This window comes from Asparagus officinalis, chromosome 6 (genome assembly GCF_001876935.1).
Source record: "Asparagus officinalis chromosome 6, Aspof.V1, whole genome shotgun sequence".
NCBI lineage: Eukaryota > Viridiplantae > Streptophyta > Magnoliopsida > Asparagales > Asparagaceae > Asparagus > Asparagus officinalis.
The window spans coordinates 8695592-8718438 of record NC_033799.1 but is presented as its reverse complement, the minus strand read 5'-3'; the positions used below and the strand labels follow the sequence as shown (position 1 = coordinate 8718438).

Sequence of the window (22847 nt, the reverse complement as noted above, 5' to 3'; positions counted from 1 at the left end):
TTTCCCAAAAAATTTTAAAAAAACCGACCTGTTTTCAACCCCTGGCTGAAAACAGGTCGGTTTTTGTAAATATTTTCAAAACCGGTCGTTTTTTGCAATTAAAAACCCAAATGGGTCGGTTTTGAAAATTTGTCCTGCAAGTTTATTCTCTCTTTTATGGAGAACAGCACCAATTTGAAGGATGTGGTAATTCACTCGTAAATATTTTTTGTTATAAAAAAACATAACTTGTTTTCTTTTGGGGGCATGTCTGGTTGGCTTCTTAGAAATCAAAGAAAAGGAAATTGGAGGAGAACGCCATCAAAATAGACTCCACCTGTTTCCTAAAAAAACTTCACGGAAAAAATAGGCCACATTCTCAACAAGATGATGGCACCGTCACCTCACTCCCATCTTTTTTCCGGATTTGGATCCTCTCCACTACAAAAAAAATAGTGGAGAGACCACTATTTTTAATCCCAAGCGTTGATTATTTAATATACGGTTATGATACAATCTAAATATAACACTTACCATACCCTCGTGTATTGCACTCATTCCTAATTTGCACTAAAAGAAAAAATCATAACCATCAATTAGATAATCAATGGTTGTGATTATGTAGTAATCCCTCCACTATTTTTTTGTAGTGGAGAGGATCCGAATCCCTTTTTTCCTAGTTAAAAAAGATTTTCCACAAATAGTTTTCCATAAATATGTAGGAAGTGTAGACAGAGTTTAAACAAACTCAAACGACCGTGCAAAATATTCGAAAAGCAAAACTTTAAATAAAATTAACGGTTTTATTTCACAAAAGGTTTTATTTCACAAACAGTAGCATATGAGAGTTTTTTTCTGATCTTATTAGATGAGGGATTTTAACACCATCCGCATAACATAACAAAATTAGAGCTCACATCAAGGGTGGAAAGTTTTAACCGGTTAAAACCCTGAACAAGTCATAATTATTGATTTAAATGGCATAGGTGCAGGTCATTACACCTTCAGAAAATTTACCACCATCCACATAACTTTAATTGAAAACATAGAACTGACCAAGAACTCTACAGAAAACAAATTGCGGCAGGAACACATTAACAATGGACAATCAACAACCACAATTCCAGCTAGAACAAACACTAGTTAGTCAATCAAATTGCAAAAAGCAAAAAAAAATTAAAAAAAAAAATTTTACATGCCACACACGTCTAATACCATTTTAACCAAACACATGCAGATTCCTATTACAACATCTTAATACATAAATTTAAAATACAGAAAGAAAAAAAACCACGAATTTCAGAAAGCCCGTCATCAAGAGGGTGATGGTGGTTCTCGTCACTGGCCCGCTCCAGACTCAGCCTTTGGAGCTGCTTCTTTGATCTCATCTCCGGTATCCTCCTGGTAACCAAAAACCAACACCATAATCAAGAGTGTCAATAGTTGTGATATTCGTACAGAAATTAAGAAGAAAGACTATACAAATGAAAGGATTAAAAAAAATGGAAGAAGGGTAACAGACCGTGATGTCTGAGGTCCAAAGAGTCAGGTTATCTCTGAGAAGCTGCATGATCAATGTGCTATCCTTGTAAGATTCCTCGCCAAGAGTGTCGAGCTCTGAAATAGCCTCATCAAAAGCCTGGGAAAAAAATGATATTTTAGTTATCATTTGAGAGGCTAGTCTAGATAAATTTTTCATCAGCTTTTGAATAAACTTTAAGACGAATCATCACCGGTAAACAAAATAGAAAAATTGGTTGACAGTTTCTACCTGACTGCACTATAATCCTGAGCAAAAGAACTGTGAGTCTGTGATAAATCGTGCACAAACTTCAGTTCATAAACTATTATCTAAACCAACTTGCCCCGTGATAAATTATCGCCCTCATCAAGTAAAAAGCTCTTTGTGACTGACCATGAAGCTTATTAACTAATGCATGGCTGAAGCTCATAACTTGGTCATAATAAATAACTAAACAAGTAAATATAATTAACTGAGATGTAAGAGCTTAGCAGAAGTGACATGGGAAAAGCAAAACTTTATTGGTGAATGACAATGTTTGCCAGTTGCTATGAAGTGGAAGAAAGGATGCAAAGATTAAATAGCTTCCATATCATGCTCAAAGACATTATCTGTTCAGAATTCAGATACACGACTACTAGTCGCAGATTCACGGGCTTTCAGGCATTAAATCCAATTTATGAAAAATTAACAATATTCAAGCTATGCAGTAGTTTATAAACTGCTTGCTACATAACAGTGTTTTCCAAACTAGTGATATAAAATCACTGATAAACAAACATAATGTTCTACACAGGCACTGTAACAACTTGTGCCAACTGCCAACAGCAAAATTCAAGTACATGAAAGAGAAGATTGACTAAACTATGTAACTGGATAATACCAAGAGCAACATGTGAAACATCTCATCAAAAAGCAAATTAAAAGTTTTAAACCAATAGCTTTCAGAAACAAACCTGCTTTGCAAGACTGCATGCACGGTCAGGTGAGTTAAGGATCTCGTAGTAGAAAACTGAGAAGTTAAGAGCCAACCCCAGCCTTATCGGATGGGTCGGAGCCAATTCAGCCAGAGCAATATCCTATGAATGATGTAAATGACAATATGATGAGAGATCAAGAACAGTAAGGTAAGTTAAAAGGAAAAGAAATTGCAGGAACTTATTCAATACAAATATGCGACAGAGATAAACTCCAGAATCTCTAAATAAACGTAAATCAAGATATAAGAAACAGGAGTTAAATTAATGAACTGCTAAAATCAATTAACCCTGTTAGATAAATGTCCCACCTGTGCAGATTTGTACGCCAACAGCGTATTTTCAGCAGCTTCTTTCCTCTCAGCTCCAGTTTTAAACTCTGCAAGGTACCTGCTCGCAATTAACTTACAGTTAAAAACAATATCTTCTGCCATTTTAGAATCCAAAAGTGCGAGTTGTGACCTCTAACACAAACCTGTGGTAATCTCCCTTCATTTTAAGATAGAATACCTTGGACTCAGCAGCAGTGGAGGAAGGGACAAGGTGAGAGTCGAGCAACTTCAAGATCCCATCACAGATCTTGCTGAGCTCAGCCTCAATCTTGCCTCGGTATTCCTTAATCATTGACACATGATCCTCATTACCACGGCTCTCTTCCTTTTGCTCAATTGATGAAATGATCCTCCAAGAGGCACGGCGGGCACCAATCACGTTTTTGTATGCCACAGAGAGGAGGTTTCTCTCTTCCACAGTGAGCTCTTCAACATCCACTGTCTTTGCCACTTTCTCCATGAATTCAACCATCTCTTCGTACCGCTCTGCTTGCTCAGCAAGCTTTGCCATGTAAACATTTTCCTCCCTGGTTGACTCGCTTGCAGACATCTTTAATCAAATAGTTGTGATTTCTGTGCGCCTGTCACATGTAGATCAAGCTACTGAAATTTGTTCTTTTTAATCAGGCAAAGTGCAGTCTAATACATAGCATAAGTTCAGTGTTCGTGAGTAGCTTGGCTAAAAGATAAATTCCACAATTCAGATACAACTGGAAAACTACCTACAAGGTATATAAGTCTTTTAGTGGTTTAGTAATAAAGTTATCCTAGAACAGAATAGGCAAGAATAACAAGTCAATGATCCCAAAATATCTAGAGTCAGCAACAAATAAATGACCAGCACATTTTATGACCATAACCCCAGCTGAAAATATACATGAATGCTTATTGTTCTCTTAACTTTTTATATCTCATGATGTAGAAGAACTTATACTGTCAACTAATACCAATAAATTTATATCTTTTTTCGTTTCATTATAAGTTATCAAGAGCACTGGATGAAGATTAAGGCAAATATTCTCTCTCAATATCAGTTCCTGACTCATAATTTATAGTCAAACAATATCAAATAGAATTTTTCATATTATATTCTATTAATAAATAGAGTTTTTCATAGAAACTGCCTTTTAAATAGTGTGATCATACGAAAACCACCTTTAAAGGGGTTCTGATTGCAACCAACCTTTAAAATAGAGTGACTTCACAAAAACCACCTTCAAAGTTAAATTTAAAACCACCTTTAGAGGAGGGTCCGATTGCAATCAACCACCTTGACCTATTTCCTAATGAAACTTTGACTAAAATTCTATCAAAAAACCCCTAAAAACACACATGTCAAGCACTAGGTTTGGTCGAGAAGACGTGTCAGGTGCTGTTTTAAAGGTATAATAGGAATTTTAGTCCAAAATTCATAATAATAAAAAAGGGTCAATATGGTTGTTTGCAATCGGAACCTCTTTGAAAGCGGTTTTATGTACAAATCGAACTTTGAAGATGGTTTTTGTATGATCATGCTAATTTAAAGGTGATTTGCATGGAAACCCCTAATAAATAATAACCCTACTTTTGCTAACGGAAACATACAGGGGAAATTTTGAATATCACAAAATCTTTTGAGGGGTGTCAGTCATAAAAAAAAATAACTCTTTCACTTGATCTATCAACGCAGCTTCATCTGGACCTGGATATATAGTAGAATCCAAAACTTATCAACCAAAATCAGAGGAACGGATCTGATATCAATATAAAAAGAATCTAAAAAAGAGAAACTAAATCATGAAGAGACTTCCACAGTTCTACACCAGGATCAAACACATCCACGAGTAGATCATAATAATTTCTGAAATTAATCGGAAATGAACCTCTGCAATGGAGAAAGAGGGGAGGAAAAAAATGTTGCACCTCAAATTGGGGGAAGACGGAACCCTAGCTCGCTTGGCTTTGATTCTCTTGGTTTCTGGCCGCTCCGACTCTCTGGTTTTTTTTAGATAAAGGGCCGGGCCTGGTTTTTGGTGGACTTTTTTGAAACTGACCCGATCAGTCAGTAATGGGCTCGGTTGGATGGGGTCGGTTTGAAATAATCATACTATGCTCAAATGATGGAAGTGGGTGTTCTAAGCTCCCTTTGAAGGGCAGAGCATCTTTTGTGCAAAGTGCAAATGACACGCTATACAAATGGAACAACGAAGTCAATAGTAGTCCCAAGCTCCCTTTGGAGGGATCAAGATACTATGCTCAAATGATGGAATTTACATGACAATTGCATAAGCCTGCATACACTATAGGTTGGGGAAAATATAGGCAGAAGTTTATTTGAGATAAAAAAATTTAAAAAAAAGAGGAGGAAGAAAAATTAACAAAAAAAGGAGGAAGACTAGACGTAAGGATAAGCTACAAATCTTCATTTTTGTGAGATAACTTGATGCGAATCGGACAAGTATAGAGTTGAAACCGAGGAAGTTGGCCTCAGTTTTTGTATTAGGAATGGACGGACCTCACAAATAGCAATGACAGTTTATTATACCCATAGAAAACGAGAATGTGGGATAGGCTTTTGACAACAAAAACCATTGAAAAAAGTTACGATCATGGTCTAATGGCCACAGGTCTGGGCATCGATTAATCTCTTACATCTTTGCAAGCACAAGTACCTGAATTAGAAAAGAATGCTTCATAGATATTCTATTTAAAAATGCAGCGGTTAGTATGTCAAGTTACACAAATGATACAATTGACACAATAATCATCCTCTATCACATAATTAGCTAGTACAACTTCTGAATTCCCCCATGAATCCCTCATTACAAATCAGAGTTATGAGATGCTATAATCAATAATGGTCATAATATTGCAGCTTTAGTCATTCTCCTATAGGGCAGAAAGCTCGACTTCTTGAGTACAAGGGCGATATGCTGCAAATGTGCTATCATGAGCGAATGATCCAGGATTGAAACATGTTATTCCGGTATATTTATAGTCTTTTGGTTCACTTTGATCTCCCAACACTATCTGTTGAAGAAAAAATAAAAAAAAAACACAAGAAATCATTGGCCTGCAAATGAATTTCCATTTCTTTGCTGTGTGATACCTGATAAAGAAATTTGATACCGTGTGTGGAGTAGGGTATAGACGGAGGCAGTGGTCATAGTTCCAGATTATTGGTTGTATAGTGAGAGGTAAGGGGCAAAGATGACTCTGATGAGTGATGGTTGCTACAAGCTGCAAAGAAGAACAGTAAGATTGAGAATGTAATATTTGTATTTTTCACTATTATTTGTGGAAGGTAAGGAAAGTAGTTAACTCACATGTTCAAAAGGATCGCTTGTATCTTCAGTTGAGGGAGGAATTAGAGAAGATCGTCTCATTCTGTAGAGCAGATCCTGACGGAAAAATACAATTTCCTGGGTGTAGAACTTTACTCTGTAAAGGAAAAAAAGGTTGGTTTTTGAATTCAGAATATGGTAGCGGCAGTACCGTTCTCATGTCATAATGTAGTTCATTTCAGACTATCATGGAGATAAATCATCTAGAATCCACATTCTTTTGGGTGCACAGTCAAGTAAAGTTACATTACATTGATCCCTTGGCTATTTAAGTTGCAAGCATATTTAGCCATGATAATAACTTGTACTGTACAATTCTCCAGTGTAAATGTATAAAATGTTTGAAGCATTACTTTACCTGACTTTAAAGTGGCAGGCAGTCTCGCTTATAATATGTCAATAAGCTTTTTTATAATACAGTGTATTGCACTTATTTTGTAATATTGACAATATGCTACTTCACAAGCATGTGATGCAGGAGAGATGGCTAATCACTTCCAGTTCAGCAATTTCAGCATGTAATCAATGTCAATAATTCAGCAGGCTGGAGTCAAACCTGCAAGGATTGCTGGAGAAAATAGCATTTGGAACGTTCTTCTGGAGTTCGTCAGTTAGATATTTTGGTAAAGCACACCTTGGAAGAGCTTTTGAAGGTCCTGCATTCATCCAAGAGTACAAAAAGAAAATGATTTTGAATCAGAATAAATTTCAGACTGAAATTAAGAGAAAATGTGTAAATACAACTTGAAGCTGGTAAGACAGTAGTCAAAATCTAGAGGCGTCATCCTGGCATATTTAAAGGAATTTTCTACAATCAGAGAGGGTGTAAGATATCCAGTCTACTCATTCAAAACAGGTAGGAACTTGCATATAATATACGGATATAGAACCAGATTTATTCAGATGGATAAAAGTCACAAAATATCTCAAGTCAGAAGTATAACTTGAGCCAATATTTTTTGGCTTACGTAGGCCATAAATAGAATATTATAAGGGTTATAAAGACCAACCAAGAAAACCTCAATAAAGAGTATTTGTTGACAAATTGCAATACATATAACTAGATTGCTTATGTCTGCAAAATTTGATATAAAGAAATTTCTAAAGAAACTAAATAAAAATTGATAAGATAATACCTGCATCATCAGGACCTGGGATGAACAAAAATCGACTGTGCTCTTTGATTCTTGGGTGAGATTTGATCATTTCCCCTAGCTTTCCAAATTGCATCCTGTATATCACATTTGCTAACCTTAGGCCTTCTCTTAAGATATTGTAGTCCTTAAACAATAAGGTACTATAATTTCAAGGCTAGAAAACTAGATTAAGTGAATAACTGTCCTAACCTGAGACTTGAAAATGAGTGGAAAGAAAGGTTGCAAGGATGAGAGCAAAAATTCCCCATTAAAACAAATAAAGAAGGAACAACCTCCACACTTTCATAACCATCCAAGACAACAGCCAATTTTTCCATGGTCTTCTCTACGAGCAAAATAGAAATGACAGTAGTGAGAATTATTGCTAATTAACTTTAACCTGACAACTAAAAGTTGCTAATCTACCTCATTATTATCCACCCATACATCTGAAAGAATGACAAACATGTCATTCACTGCCTTCTTTTCTAATGATGAGAGTCTGAGCTATTAGAAGTTAATGGGAAAATTCGTAAAGGAGATTGTACTAAAAGTCCACAAAAAGTTTCTAGAGTTGTGTGTTTGTATGTGTGTGTGGGCGCGCACGTGTGTTTGTCTGTGTAGGCATAAAGAGGTAGTTATAGATACAGATATAAATAGATAGAGTGAGTTATAATCTCTGCTGATTTTAGTTGTAGTTTTGTAAAAGGCTTGTGTAAGGATACAGTTTCTTCAGTTGACAATATTCCACCACCAAAGAAATCAAGTCCCATTAGTAATGAAATCGATGCATCTCTGTCCTCCAAAGGTGGAAATCCGCAAGTATTGACCTGCATCAAATCAGAACCAAGCATAATTATTAGGAAAGTTTGATGTAAACACAATGATCATCTAGAATATGTGAATATGACGATCCTTCAAAATAGTTACTTAAAAAGTTTGTACTGGCGATTAGTTAAATTCTCTCACGAAGTCCTATGTAGTGCCTACTCACAGCCAAACTAAGCAGGAATTAGCATCTGAAAGCTGACTATACTTACCTAGTGAGGTAAGTCGGTCAGTGCAAATACAGAAATCATCAATATCTTAGGGTATAACTTATACTGTTACGTATACATATTAACGTGGCTATTAATTTTTTTATTCAGGTAACAAAATGGAAAACAATTCAAATATACACCGCAACATGCTTCGAGCAAACCCGCACTGAACAAATTGATTGTAGAATCAAAAGCATTCAGTTGAAAAGATAGGTTAATTTGTCTTCCAACTAAAGAATTGGTGCATAAAGATCTAATGCTCTATCACATTGTATATCCAAATTCACGTGTTCTTTTAACACTTGTATACCCAGAAGAGAGACTATCTCAAACTTATAAAAGATTGGACATGCTTTAACCGTTGCTTGCATTGATAGCATTTGGAAAATTCAACATCACATTTAATGCAATAGCACTAGTCTTTAAGCAGGCTAACAGCTAACAAGCGTCTAAATCATCTTTGATTGTTGAACTTAAAACTCATTAGTCATATACAAATTCAATCAAAACTCTATAGTCCAAGATTAGTGGTGAAACACCCATTTGCTTACCACTGTACAAAAAATAGAACACTTTGTAAACTTACAAAAGCTCATATATGCAAGCATATACAAATAGGAAGTAGAACGGTTCTCATACTCTCGGGAGATAACCACCCTGGTTATCACAATTGAGTAATTCACTTGTTCAGATCAAAGAACTTACCTTTTATTTAAAAACACATAAAATGAAAATTTAAGTACTCCAAATAACATCTTACTCGTATATCAGATGGTTAGAATAGTTTCCCCCTATACATGAATTACAGGTTAGTCAATCAATGATCATAGAATGCAAGATAATAGATCATGACAAACAAAAATGGTCATCCATTACCTGGTTTTCTTTTGATAGGTTGGTCTACACAAACTGGTATGCACTACTAGTAGTGTATCTCCATATGTATGTAGGATCAGACACAACAGCCACAGCACATGCAGCACACACGTGCATGCGTTCTCATGTGCATATACAAATGCATCCCTGAGGACTTCCTATCATGGATTCTTATTTAACCACATAATAAGATGCTAAAGTGAGTTGATGGCTCGCGCTCCTCCCATCTCATTAAATTGATGTTGCCATGCAATATGATATGGCATATATTTCAAAAATAAAATAGAACAAGCACATAATGGAACTTCGCAATATGAAATAATGAGCGGACAATGGAGCAATAGAAGTTTGATGCCTTACTCGGAAATTGCCATTTGAAAGAAGCTCTCCTTCTGCAACAATGACAGTGTTCTCGACAAAGAATCCAGAAGTGATCTTGTGTTAAATGTAAAGGAAAAAAAATCTGACTCGTGAAATCTTCTCTTCAGTTTAGAAGAAACGAAAGGGACAATTATGATGTAAAACATCTTGTTCTCATGTATAATTCTACCTTTAGCATCAGCTTGCCTCCTCAGTGTGAGCACTGTCATGATGCACTATTAATATTACTAAGCCATGTGATAGCTTAAATTGCAGATTATGGTTCTAACATCAGGCAGCTTTACAAGTTAAAGATGATGCGAACTGAAGCAAAAAATGTAAACATACAAAATTAAGTTTAATGTTTAAATCATTGAAAAATGTTACAAACATTTTCATTGCCTAAAATAGACATTGTAATATACATAAATAAAATGAATCTGTATCACATAATTCAAAATCAATTAAGAACCATAACAAGCAAATATAATCTAAAAAGGCATAAAACATGGCGCAAATCAAATTGCATCAAGGATATTGCATTGGTTAAGTCAATTGGTACGGCTGCTGTTAGATCTTCCAGGTAAAAGTGGCCTTCTTCTAGTTGAGATATTACGCCCATGAGCCATCTCCTTCCAGTACATCCAATCAAAGATTGGATTGGGGTAATCTGAAGACGACAGTACCAGCAGTTATCAGCCAAAGATCAAGGATCATAATATTGAGAAATGGATGTTTCATATATAATGTATTTGAATAAGCCCATAGAAACTTGGAACTAGATAAACAGACAAAATCGTAGACAAGAACTGGAAAGTAAACTTATAAAATTATTTGCTAAACTACCTCACAACTGTCAGCTTCAGTCATTTCTGTATCAAAAACTGGTCTAGAGAAGTACTTATCACGAGAGAGCCTCTGAAGTAATAGCTGGTACCTATCCCGATACAAGGAAGCTTTATCACCAGCTTCCCCATGGATTGGCAAATTTCCTGTGTGCCTAATAAGGAAATACGGAAAAATAAGTCATGGTACACTAGAACGGGGTTCCTTCAACCAATTGTCCACGATATAGATTATCATGGAGTGAAAACTGACAACCTTGTTAAAAACTGAGATCATAAAGCTATATTGTTAATAAAATGCTACCTCTTTTGCCATGAATATGCACATGGTTAATATTTTAGTTTCCTCATCCATCTATTGTATCATTTCAGGTGTGATCAATTTCTGAACATGTTTTCTTGTAATTTTTTTCCCTTAAAGTTGTCACGTAATACCCAAGGTTACTTTATCAATGACTTTCTTGATGGGGTAGTCATAAGTTATGGGTCCAGACTTGTTTTAAAAAAGAGAGGCAAAAAATAGAATTGGTAAACTTAATAGTTTGTTGGGATAAATTGTGGCTCATATTACGCACACTCGAAGTAAGTACTTTCCCTGTTCTATTTAAGCTTTAAACATGAAATAATACTGAAATATCTTCAGAAACCACAACAAAACTATATAGCATACTAGTTCCTTTAAGCTATTGACACAATCTGCTAACTGCTAAGAAATGCTAACATAAATTACCTAAGTCTTTCAAAACAGTATTCTAAGAAAATCAGCCTCCTAGACTCCAACCTATATCACAGTCACAATTTAAGTAAAGCACACACTTGATAACACAACAATTTTCAACAAACAAATCTATACTGCTACTAAAACAAATCATACAAATCTGCGCACACAATGTGATGCTGATGTAAATGAGAGATCTTTTTAAACCAAAAACAATTGAGCCAATCAGGAAAGACAAGATGCCATCTTCAATACAATGCTTTAAAAATATGCATTTCTAGGATTTGGTACTCAACATCCAATATCAAAAAAATAAGACGGAACCCCATCTTATATCCCTAAATAAAGTGTGAAAATTAGGAATCCACTCACACATCTTAATCCCATTAAAACCCTAAATGAGCAAAAGGTGAGATCTTTACTCATAAAACACCCTCTTAATCGGATCGTATCGAAACCGTGGCACCACGAACGAATCGATCACTCTCAATGCCACTCGATTGCTCATCCCCTCCGAGCTCGGATCAATCGCCTCATCCGCCTCAACAAGCAGGCTAACCACTCGATGAATTGCCTCTCTGTCCAAGATCGACGACTTCACTACAAGAGGTCACCACTAAATGAACTTGAGGTACACAAGGAGGGCAATTTGGTAATTTCAGGTGTCTTACGGGTTTCTTTGTCGAGCTCGTCGATGAGGAGCTCGAGGGCCTCATCTTCGGCGTCGGGGAAACGAGAGAGGAAGGAGATGGCCTCGTCAATGGCTTCTGTTTTGAGGGTGAAGCCCCGGATCTTGAACTTCCGCTGGATCTTCTTCTTTAGGGTTCCGATTGCGGCCATGGCTGCGATCCGTGACAATGGCGGGAAAAAGGAGGAGATTGGGGAATTATCTGGCGGCAGACAGTCGGGAGTGGGTTTTATCAATGGGCTGCTTTGGATATGGGCCTTTATGTAGTTGGGCCTGAAAGACATAGTAGTGCGGTCAGTTGTTTTTTAAAGAGAAAAGCCTGAGGAGACCCCTGTATCACTGATATAGAGAAAACATGTTTATTAAGGCTTCCAAAAATTACCACAAGTATTAATAAAGTTAATTTAGATGTAGAGTTACGGTAATAGAATATTATAGTCATGTGTATTCTGATCTGCACACAAGCACTAATAATTGATGACTACATCAAATTATTGGTGATAAGAATGGGAAGTAACTAACGACGTGATGGTGCTATTTGGCTGTCTGGAAATGAAAGTGCATGTGTAAGTGTAAATATTGTAACTGAATTTATGTCTCACTTGTTTGGTTTGAATTATTTTAACTAGGTAACATAAGAAATGAACTTACAGTTATTAGATAAAAGCTGCAGCAAACAATAAACCAATTTGGTTAGACTCTAAATAAATGAGATACACATACAAGAAATAAATGAATGAATTGGCTAAGGGGCTGTTTGTTTGCCTAAAAAAAGAGGGAAATCAAAGAAAAGGAAACCTATTTCTAAAAAAAGAGGTTTTGGGATTGTTTGGTTGGCTAAAAATAGAAGGAAATCAAAGAAATGGAGATGAGATGAGATGAGTTGTCACCTTATTATAGGATGATGTGAGTGATTTTTTAAGAAAACTTGTTTTGATGTTGTTTGGTTGGCGGAAAAAATAAGGAAATGAATTATAAGAAACCTATTTCTTGTAATAGGTTGTTTTCTTTTGTTTGGTTATTTCTTAAAAATAAGAAAATAGATGAGATGAGATGAGTTATCATTATATTATTGGATGATGTGACCCACACTTAAGGAAATTGTTTTCCTAGCTTTTTGGGAGGAAAATAAAGAAATGAAATGTTAATGAGATGAGTTGTCACAATCTTATTGGATGATGTGAGTGATTTTTAAATATGAGATGAGATGAGTTGAGTGATGTTGTGGATGAAAATAATATTTTATTAGATGTGGTGGATGTGATGGATGAGTTGTTGGATGAAAATAATATTTTATTAGATATGGTGGATGAGTTGTTGGATAAAAATAATATTTTATTAGATGTTGTGGGTGAGTTTTAGGGATGGAAATGTGTAAAATTGTACTTTTTGAGATTTCTTGGTTTTCATTTCTATTTTTTGGTTTTTTAGGAAATAACCAAACAGGCCCTAATATAAAACACTTCATTCATGCCAAATAGAAAACTACTTATGATAAATGCACAAAAACCACAAAAGTTGAAACTTTAATGCATACATATATTATTCATGTTCATAGAAAACTTAATTGTATCGTCGTTCTATAATCAATAAATCTCAGAAACAACTTGGTGGAATCACAAAACCAGAAGAACTCCCTTGTGCATTTCTACAAAAAGTTTGTGCCTTAGATTTCCCATAATACAGCTTTATGTTGTGCAACTTCGTACCCGTGCACGGATATTCCTTGCTGCAATCAAGCTTCGCTGCTACATGAATCACAACTGAAAATGAGCAAGATATGCGATACGTGAATCACAACTGAAAATTTCTCAAACATTACTTCAAAATTAAGGTCATTTAATCGTAAAGTTAACGACTCACACCTCATATTGTAGGTTTTTAGATTAACAGTATTTCAGGGAAGTACATATGCCATGTTTTTTACTCATTGACAGCAGTGTTTCATATCAAAATTGCTGAGCAATCTGAACAACTCAGTGAGTTGGTTGAAACAACAAATACCTCATCAGTAAACTAAAGGCTCAAAAGAGGTCATAAGACTCATAACCCTAACAGAAAAAACTCAACTATAAAGTCCAGGACAAAAAAAATCATTCAATAAGTTTTCTTAGACTCTGCAGGACTATCAGAAAACCACTACTGATACTTTTCTAATGAATCATACATAAGAGGCTCTCAAAGCCTTCAGAGTTACAGTGAAGGATAAACAAGAACATTTAGAATGAAACAGATATAATTCCGTGATATTGACAGCATATAGAAATTAACATAAAGTTGATGAAAACTAATTATAGAGCTATATGACTATTAATATGAAACAAGCATGGTTCATTTTCTGGGTAATATATGTATTCACATTATCAAGGTCCATGAGTTTCAAATTTTCGAAATAAATGTCAGTTATAGTTCAGACTTGATGTTCTTTGGCGCAAAACAAAAAAAAAAGAAAGAAGAAAAAAATTGGTATCATATCATTGTGTGGACAGTAGCATCAATATAATAATTAAAATAAGAATGAAACAACAAAGTGATTTTCATAGTTGACAGTCAGATCTAGAGGACAAGTAAAAGAGAAAATACAAATATAAGCGACCATCACCACAAGAAAAAGAAAAGGAAAAAACGATTAGAAACATTAAATGCTATGGGTACTATCTGCTGCAAATTTGAGATCGTTCCTTATCAAACATTAAATCGCGTTTAGAAACAATTAGATCAAAAAGCAGAATCAAAACTTACCTACTTCGCCTCTTGATTGGCTCCGAATTCGTTTTCCAAAGCCGCCGATTGTCTTCGTCGTCGACTTAGTCAAAGGCTTCGTCGTCTTCGTCGCCGGTCGCCGCCGTCGAAGTTCGTGAAAGGGATTGGGATCGAGGCTTCGTCGTCTTCGTCTTCGTCGCCTCTTGATCGCCAAACTGAGCCCAGACCGCTTGACCCTCGATCAGCCCTTGGCCGCCGATCTGCGGAGGCGCCGCCGGGAAAATGCCGTAGAAGCTCGGAGAGACGAATCGCAGAGAGAGGGGAGCCGAGATTTTTAGGGTTTTCGGGAGAGAGGGGCGAGATTAGATTTCTACCTGGGTAAGTTTGGGTGGGTTATGGGTTGGTCATGACCCGCCCATCTAAACACAACTAGTTACTCATCCTATTAGGCCCATTTAGGTAAATAAGTTAGTTTGAATGGGTCTCATATTAGATAGATCTGATGAGTTATTGGGTTTGGATCAGAATTGTCATCTCTAGATTAGATTAAAAAATCACAGGCTTAATAATTTCACCTCGTCAAAAAAAATTCCAACACAAATAGGAAAATCAACTGTAGCACTCATGGTTTCCTTGTACAATGAAATCGCGGAGCTTTTTATACAAATTGTTTTTAACAAAATACTGAATTTGCATTGGAGATACGAGATTCTATCAGAATACCTCATACAATTGGGTGATATGTTCTACTCATGATTGGTTAGAGGGTTTAATTTGAAGATTGTGTCCATTTTATCAATGTCATAAACTGTCCCACTCTTACGGATACTATTCTGTTCGCGGAGTGCAGCCCCCACCGTTTGCTCATCCTCAGCCATTTTTTTTTTCTTAAAATACCATGACCCCACTCTCCTTGTCAAATCCAACCCTCTCTCTTTGCTTCCACTCGACTCAACTCCACTTCTTATTTAAAGCTTTTACGCCACACAAAGGAGAGGGCCCTTGTGGCTGTCAACATTAACTCATTTTGATTCCACACCTTAACCTTGATTTTTTATTTTTTTTTTTGGGGGGAGTCAAAATTAATTTTCTTGAAATTGATTGCTTTTTCTGCCACACATCACAACATCTTAAGCGCACGTTTTTCACTTAGCCTTTGGTAGGGTATTTCTAGAGGAGCCCGGATTCTCTACAAGCTAGGTTGTAGAGAATGCCTACAATTGATTAGATAGGTTAATATTATTGGTTCATCTCAGTGGGCCCAACAATTAAAAAAAATTATATAATTTAGATGGCTTATATCATTCGTGGGATCCATTGAGTGAGAAAATTTAATTGGTTAGTTGTAGATATTCTCTACAAAATAAAGTGGGAAGTTAGAAAGAGAAGAATCGCTTCAAATTAGGAGGAAAAAAAAAGAGAAAATAAACTACAAAAATACGCGTCATTACTCTCCTCTTCTCCATTCAAATATAAAGGCTTAAAGGGATGTACATCCCTCCATCATTGCACACCTCTCACCTCCCCTTCCCTCCTCAAACCCCCTACCAAACCAAGCCTTAATACTCCCAACAAGTTTAGAAAATTTAAATAAAACCTCCATAATGTTTTGACTTCTTTCACTTAACCCCATAAACAATATAACATAAACAACATCAGTTTAGAGTTGAAGATATAATCATGAAAAACTAATTTTTAGGATTGGGATATATGCCATGGAAGAGAAGAGTGACTTTAGGGTGAGGAAAATAAAACAGGAAGTGAAGCTGTTTTCTAAGTAAGAATATCATGTCTTTTAATAACACGTGATTTGCACGTATATCAGAACCGATTGTGTTACTATTCGGGGTTTGGACAAAACTGATCAGAGACTAAGTAAAAATTGTAAAACTTTTTGGAATTAAGTGAATAGGCCAAATTGAGATTTGGTGATGTTTAACATGTTACGGGCTAGCAATGTATTTTATGTATTAATCTTTTGGAGTGAGATAAGATAGAAGAGATGGATCGAGACTTGATGGAAAACAATGAAAGGTAACTAAACCGAGTCTCTATGAACAAAAGAGATGACAAGTTGATCGCTTCTTGAGCGGATTACCCAACATGTTTAATCATCCGATTATGAATTCTTCAAAAGTATTCAACGCACCCAACAATTTAAGGTAGTACTTGGATACCATGGTGTTTTAGTGTTTCTATAGCATTTTTATCAAAAATAAAACACCATGTATTTAAAAATCATGGTGTTTTTATTGATCCGCAATATTAAAAATAAATAACACAACACTTATTTCAAAACACCAAAAATGTGTTTCGTGTTTGTATTTTGAGTTCAAAGGGTGTTCACCACTGTAAAGTCATTATGTCATTCACCAGAGTGATGTACCCGAAGTCCTTCACTGATCATCAGGATGACAAATTCCATTTGATGAACTCACTCCTTTTACTTCCCTAGCTTTCTGGATTCTTCTGAGTCACGAATTGTCATACATCAAAGTGATGTTATAGCTTTGGCGTGGGATGGTAGTGCTCGTGTATAGGCCTTGTAGTGAACTGCTTTCTAATGTCGCCATATCATGAATCATGACCTACTCAAGGTTCTCGAGACATTCGAGCTTCGAAACTTTTGGACTAGAACTTTGAATGCCCAATATAGTGCACTAATAATATATCTGATATAATATATTTGTTACATAATATAATTATAATATTACATTGTATCATATTGTATTACATTATTTACTATATTACATTATTAAATAAGTTTCCAAATATATCAATACTATGTAGAATGTCATTAATTAATAACACATATAATATTATAATTATTATAATATGATAATTATTTTTTACATATTATTATATATTATATTAATAGTAAATAATAATAATATATATAAAAATTAATAATAACATAACAATATAATATTTGTTACATAACATAATATAATAATATATAATATAATGTTAGTTTCTTCATATATCAATATTATGTTTAGTACCATTAATATAATACAATATAATATAATACTGTTGATGTTAAATGATCACAGAGTCATTTATATCTATGGTTGGATAGGGGTGAAGTTGATGAGGGGCCACTTCCTTCCCCCGAATATCCAGTTCTGAGTCAAGTGGCTGAAGAGTCTGCGGATATAGAAACCCGTGAGAGGACGGGGGCTGGTTCCCCGTGATTCCTCTGATGGTCAAGTCAGCTGATGAATTTGAGTGGGGAAAGTAAAGAACTATGAGAGTTCTTGTGTGTGCAGTATAATTTGTAAAAGGCACTGATTTTACAGGATAACTCGGAATCTAAAAAAGGATCCCTTTATATAGGAATAGTACCTCCTATTTATAGTGGTGCTGAAAGGATAAAACTGTCATTGTGCCTGAGTACAGAATGACGGTGAAGAAGCATGGGCTGGCAGCTAAGTTAGCTCATGCTTTACAGGTGTCGGCTGGCGACTGAAAGAGAGATCACATTAGCATTAAATGAGAAGTAAACGAAGGCATTATGGTGCTGACATGGTCCGATAAGTCATGAAGACTATCGGGGCTAGATGCATGATGGCGCCTTCCAAGCATTAAATGTGATGCTGACACGTTATCAGTGGGACAGGCTCGAGGCTGAAGTCATCCTCTAGCTTCTCCGAGAAGTAATACCTTTCGAGTCGTCATTGTGAGGCGTCGAATAGCAGGTCGAGTGGGCTCGTTGCGAGTTGTCTTCGACAAGAGGATCGACTAGTACCGCCTTTTAAGTCGACATAAAGGAATATCGACTCAACGAGTCGGCTAAGTGGGAACCCTCATGGGTCTCGGCCGTCAATTTGATTGGGGTATTACATGCACGTAGGCTGTTTAAAAATTACTGCAGATAGCTAATTCCCATCAAGCACTGATAATGGAAGTTATAATTCGAGGACTTCCAGAATGCTACAATTTGGAGACTTTCACAACAATCAACGAAGGTTATAATTCAATGACCTTCACAACAAATGATAAAAGTTCTGATTCGACGGCCTTCACAATCATCAACAAGAGTTACAACCGATGACTCTTGCATTTCAAGGAGCTGAGATGAAGATCACAATCTTGGCAACGCTCTAACTTAAGAGACTACAAATAAATGATTTCTTCAACTCAAAACGTAGAGCTCACCTCAGCGTTCCAAAAACAAAACGCAGAGCTCACTTCTACATTCCAAGCAACAAAACGCAGGGCTCGCCACTGCGTTTTCAGCCTCAAACGAAGAGTTCAACTCCGCGTCCCTAGTCCAGGACGCAGAGTTCATGCCCAGAACGCAAAATTCTGCGTTTGACTCGTTCAAACACGAGTTGAACGGTTCCAAAACCGTTTCCCATGATTTGAGGGGATCACAACTCCACTCAGGAGTGATTTAAGGGGCGGTTACATCCCATTAGCCCCACTTAGGAGCGAATTAAGGAGGTGTAGCGGATTGAGATCTTTTTGGTAGATCTTGGAATTTTTTTTAGATCTTCAGCTAGAATTTCTGGATCTGAGCTTGGAGCATCATCAAGAGCAGTTTTTTAGTGTTTCTTAACTCGTGAAAGTTTTAAACTTGCATTGCAAGTTCTTCCCGACGTCAAGTTAAGAGGAATAGACAACGTTCCACGAGGTTAAGAGTTCGGACCATCAACATGATACAAGAATCAAGCTCCATCGACACCAAGAAGAATCCAGATTAAAACAAAGGGAAGGATCTCCGTCGATTCCTTCCTTCTTTTGTAAATTGGGAAACCGATAGGGAGTTGTAATTTCTTTTTTCTAATTCAGTTAGAGAGAGATTACTGTGAGCAATTGTATTCATTCTTTTCCTAAGTCAGTTAGAGAGACTAATACAAATTTTATTCTTAATTTTCTCACAATTTTCCCACGAACAATGCATAAGTACACATGCACATTGTTGGCAAATGGTTACACTTTGGTGATCAAGAACACCATAACAAATACAATACTATAATTGATATAATATAATAATTATAGTTTAAATACAAGTATATATTTTATATATGTTAAATTAATTGTAAATAATAAGAAAATAAACTATATTGATAACACAATATATAATAATTTATTATTAATGAATAATCATATAATAATGATATAATATTGACTTATATAACAAAAAAATATTTTTTATAGTATTTAATTAATAAAACATATCATTAATGTTTTAGTAATATATTATATAATATATTAATATTTAAATATAAAAAATGAGAGCTTCTAAAAATAATTTTTTAATATATTCAATATATTATACAATATATCAAATTGTATAATTATAGCAAAATAATTATATATGATATAGTAAATAAATTATTAATGATAAATTTATATACTACAACAAGTATTAATATAATAATAATAATGATATCATAATATTTTATTAATATATTAATGATATAAAACATTATATTATTATTATTAAAGTTGATATTTAATAACAATAATATATTTATATAAAATTTAATTAAATATATAATATCATTACACATACACACACAAACACACACACACACACACACACACACACACACACCACACACACACACATATATATATATATATAATATATATAATATATATATATAATATATATATATATATATATATATATAATTATATATATAAATATATATAATAGTATATTATACTTAATATTTAATATATTAATAAAATGTTTAATGCTAATGCTATAAAAAGGTCAAATTTGTTGACCAAAAAACTTACCATGGTGTTTTGAAAACACTTTTTGAGATAAACACTATAGTGTTTTGAAAACACTAAAAAAAATCATCATAGTATACAAACATATCCTAAAAAATAAACATTCATTGCTATTGTTTTTTTCCCTTTTTTTATAGACATGCATTGTTATTGGATATTCACCATCAAGATTTTCTTTACCTGTATTAATATGGTAACTATTTAAATCCACTTCACCATAAAAAAAAGTAATGAAAACACTCGCCATAAAAAAAAGGAATGAAAACAAGAGTACTTTATTAATCGCCGTTAATTTATTCATTTAATGATTGTGATCTGTCTTTGAGTGTAAATTGGGAATGAGAGCAAGTTATGAGGGTAAGATGAGTGTTAGATTTAGAACAATCACATTAACCCATTAGATAAATCAACAATTGTTAATAAGACATTGGTCTCTCCACTATTTTACTAATAGTTAAGAGGATATAAAACCATATCATTATTCATAAAGTTACAAAAACTTTCTATAACCACATTAATATAACTCTATGCTGAAGTGGGAATTCTACCAGAACCATGCGTTGTGCGGGGTTCATTGTGCCAACGATGGGTAGTGAAATCACCAAACTATCCCTTCCAAATTATGATATTAGACTGAGAATGATCCGTACAGTGTAGAGTACTGTGAACTGATTAACATGTTTGGAAACATACTTTATAAGTTACTTATTATACTTATAAGTAAAAAAAAACTTTTACTTTTAAGTCACCAAACTCATGTTTGGTGAAGGTTCAATTATCTACTTATTTTTAACTTATAAGTAGCTAAAAAATAAGTTGGGAAATCCTAACTTATTTTTCCTACTTACAAGTAGTTTTATGTATTAACACTAAAATACCATAATACCCTCATAACCCTTTAAATATTTGTTTATTTTAACAAAATATTATATTCTTATGAAATAATATAATATAATTAATTAATTAATTTGTTTAAAATTATCATTTGTTAATAAGTAATTGAATAAATAGTGTCAACATCAGTAATCAAAAGCATAAATAATGTGATATATAAAATATATTAAAGCAAATATTTTATTATAATAACATAGTTATTTTTATTAATTTATTAATTAATAAATACATTTTCTAATAATTACTATTTAAGTAAAAAAATCATATTTTATTCCACAAAAGAAATAATATTAATTATTATTAACTAGTTTAATAATCAATAAAATAATTAATAGTCGTTATTTAATTAATTTTTTATAATTTTATCTTTATGAACAAATAATTATTACCATTAATTAATTAGATAATTAATAAATAATGTTATTAATAATTATTAATTAATTAATTGATATCAATATAAGTAATAACCACAGTAATGTAATATATATAAATACTTTAATTAAATATATTTCTTATTATGAGATAATTATTTTTTAATTAATTAATTGATATTTGCTGGTAATATTTTTTATTGATATAAATTAATTAATTAGCCCTAATATATTAGTAATTAATAAGCATTATTAATGTGAAATAATTAATTGTTATTATTTACTTAGTTAATTAATAAGTTTACTAACAATAATAACCTAATTAATATGTATAATCAATTAGTTAGTCACAATATGAGATTTAACAAGATATCCTTTTTCATAATTTGGTAATTATTATAGCCTTATAAGTTATTAATCATATCATATCATATACTTATACTTACTTTCTTTAAAAGCACGAGTTTGGAAAAATCTTTCATTGGTCAATATTACTCTTCACTTTTTTTAATATGTTATTTAAATTTTAATCTATCATAATCATAATTATATCATATCTTAATCACAGGTGAATTATCTATAGCTCAATAAAAAAAAATAAGATTAATAAGTTACATAAAATATTATAACAATAACAAAAAAACATAAAAGTTTTAAAAATTACACAAAATGCTCTCAAAAATTTAAAATTACACAAAACACCATCACATATCAAAACTTAGAATAACAAATATGAAATTTAGAAATTAATAGTACCATCTAAAGAATAAAATTTGTAATTAACACCCTTAACATTTAAAAATTTAAAAAATATCCTCAAAAGTTTAAATTATAAAAAACACTCTCAAAACTTACAAACAACATAGATAAATTCTAGGAATTACCATCGAACTTGATCCCCATTTCCCCTCAATAAAAAGCTCTTTTTCATATCAATTAAGTATCATGGATGATAGAGAAAGATAATATCATATAAACATCAATGAGTTTAAATGATAATAAAAAGGTAAATAACTAATAAGTAGCTAGCATACTATAATACATGAATTATCGTTAAAAAACAAAAAAGTTTCAAAAAATACACAAAACACCCTCAATCATTTAAAATTACACAAAACATCCTAACTTTTCAAAACTTAAACAACAAACATAAAATCTGAAAATTAGTAGTAGCCCTCTAAATTTGAAAATTTATAATTAACACCCTCAAGGTTTCAAAAACTTTTGAAATACCCTCAAAGTTTAAAATTACAAGAAAACCATTAAATTTGAAAATATATTGATAAATTAAAATTTAATATCATTCTCTAAATAAAAGTAATTGTGTATAAT

At 33.6% G+C, this 22847-nt stretch overlaps 2 protein-coding genes across 9 annotated transcripts; both read right to left on the bottom strand.

Annotated features, from left to right (window-relative positions):
* LOC109844549 (14-3-3-like protein) lies at positions 1081-4864 on the bottom strand. 3 transcript variants are annotated; one of them, XM_020413628.1, is made up of 6 exons: positions 4713-4864; positions 2954-3391; positions 2790-2868; positions 2458-2580; positions 1502-1618; positions 1081-1380 (listed from the first exon to the last, which is right to left on the bottom strand). In XM_020413628.1, exons 2-6 carry the CDS (start codon positions 3358-3360, stop codon positions 1318-1320), a joined length of 789 nt encoding a protein of 262 aa, XP_020269217.1. In that variant the 5' UTR covers positions 3361-3391; positions 4713-4864; the 3' UTR covers positions 1081-1317. The 3 variants fall into 3 exon arrangements, with proteins under 3 accessions (XP_020269217.1, XP_020269219.1, XP_020269218.1); XM_020413630.1 differs by lacking the exon at positions 4713-4864 and adding an exon at positions 4673-4693; XM_020413629.1 differs by lacking the exon at positions 4713-4864 and adding an exon at positions 4395-4491.
* On the bottom strand, positions 5463-14902 carry LOC109846470 (DNA polymerase epsilon subunit B-like). Of its 6 annotated transcripts, none has more exons than XM_020415708.1 (15): positions 14539-14902; positions 13506-13559; positions 11780-12069; positions 11531-11708; positions 10392-10545; positions 10084-10215; positions 9546-9623; positions 7995-8099; positions 7696-7776; positions 7480-7613; positions 7270-7364; positions 6690-6789; positions 6116-6230; positions 5919-6029; positions 5463-5819 (listed from the first exon to the last, which is right to left on the bottom strand). In XM_020415708.1, exons 3-15 carry the CDS (start codon positions 11946-11948, stop codon positions 5679-5681), a joined length of 1593 nt encoding a protein of 530 aa, XP_020271297.1. In that variant the 5' UTR covers positions 11949-12069; positions 13506-13559; positions 14539-14902; the 3' UTR covers positions 5463-5678. The 6 variants fall into 6 exon arrangements, with proteins under 6 accessions (XP_020271297.1, XP_020271302.1, XP_020271299.1 ...); XM_020415713.1 differs by having other exon boundaries at positions 7480-7610; XM_020415710.1 differs by having other exon boundaries at positions 13506-13544.

Bases quoted from the DNA above. Each gene is read 5' to 3' on its own strand.
- LOC109844549 (XM_020413628.1), bottom strand. From the start codon at position 3,360: ATGTCTGCAAGCGAGTCAACCAGGGAGGAAAATGTTTACATGGCAAAG. The intron at 2,869-2,953 runs GTTTGTGTTAGA...AATTGCGAGCAG, and splicing joins ATGAAGGGAGATTACCACAG to GTACCTTGCAGAGTTTAAAA. The intron at 1,381-1,501 runs GTCTGTTACCCT...TTTGGTTACCAG, and splicing joins TTTGGACCTCAGACATCACG to GAGGATACCGGAGATGAGAT.
- LOC109846470 (XM_020415708.1), bottom strand. From the start codon at position 11,948: ATGGCCGCAATCGGAACCCTAAAGAAGAAGATCCAGCGGAAGTTCAAG. The intron at 11,709-11,779 runs GTAAGACACCTG...GACCTCTTGTAG, and splicing joins CGAGCTCGACAAAGAAACCC to TGAAGTCGTCGATCTTGGAC. The intron at 9,624-10,083 runs ATATCCTTGATG...TACATTTAACAC, and splicing joins CAATTGACTTAACCAATGCA to AAGATCACTTCTGGATTCTT.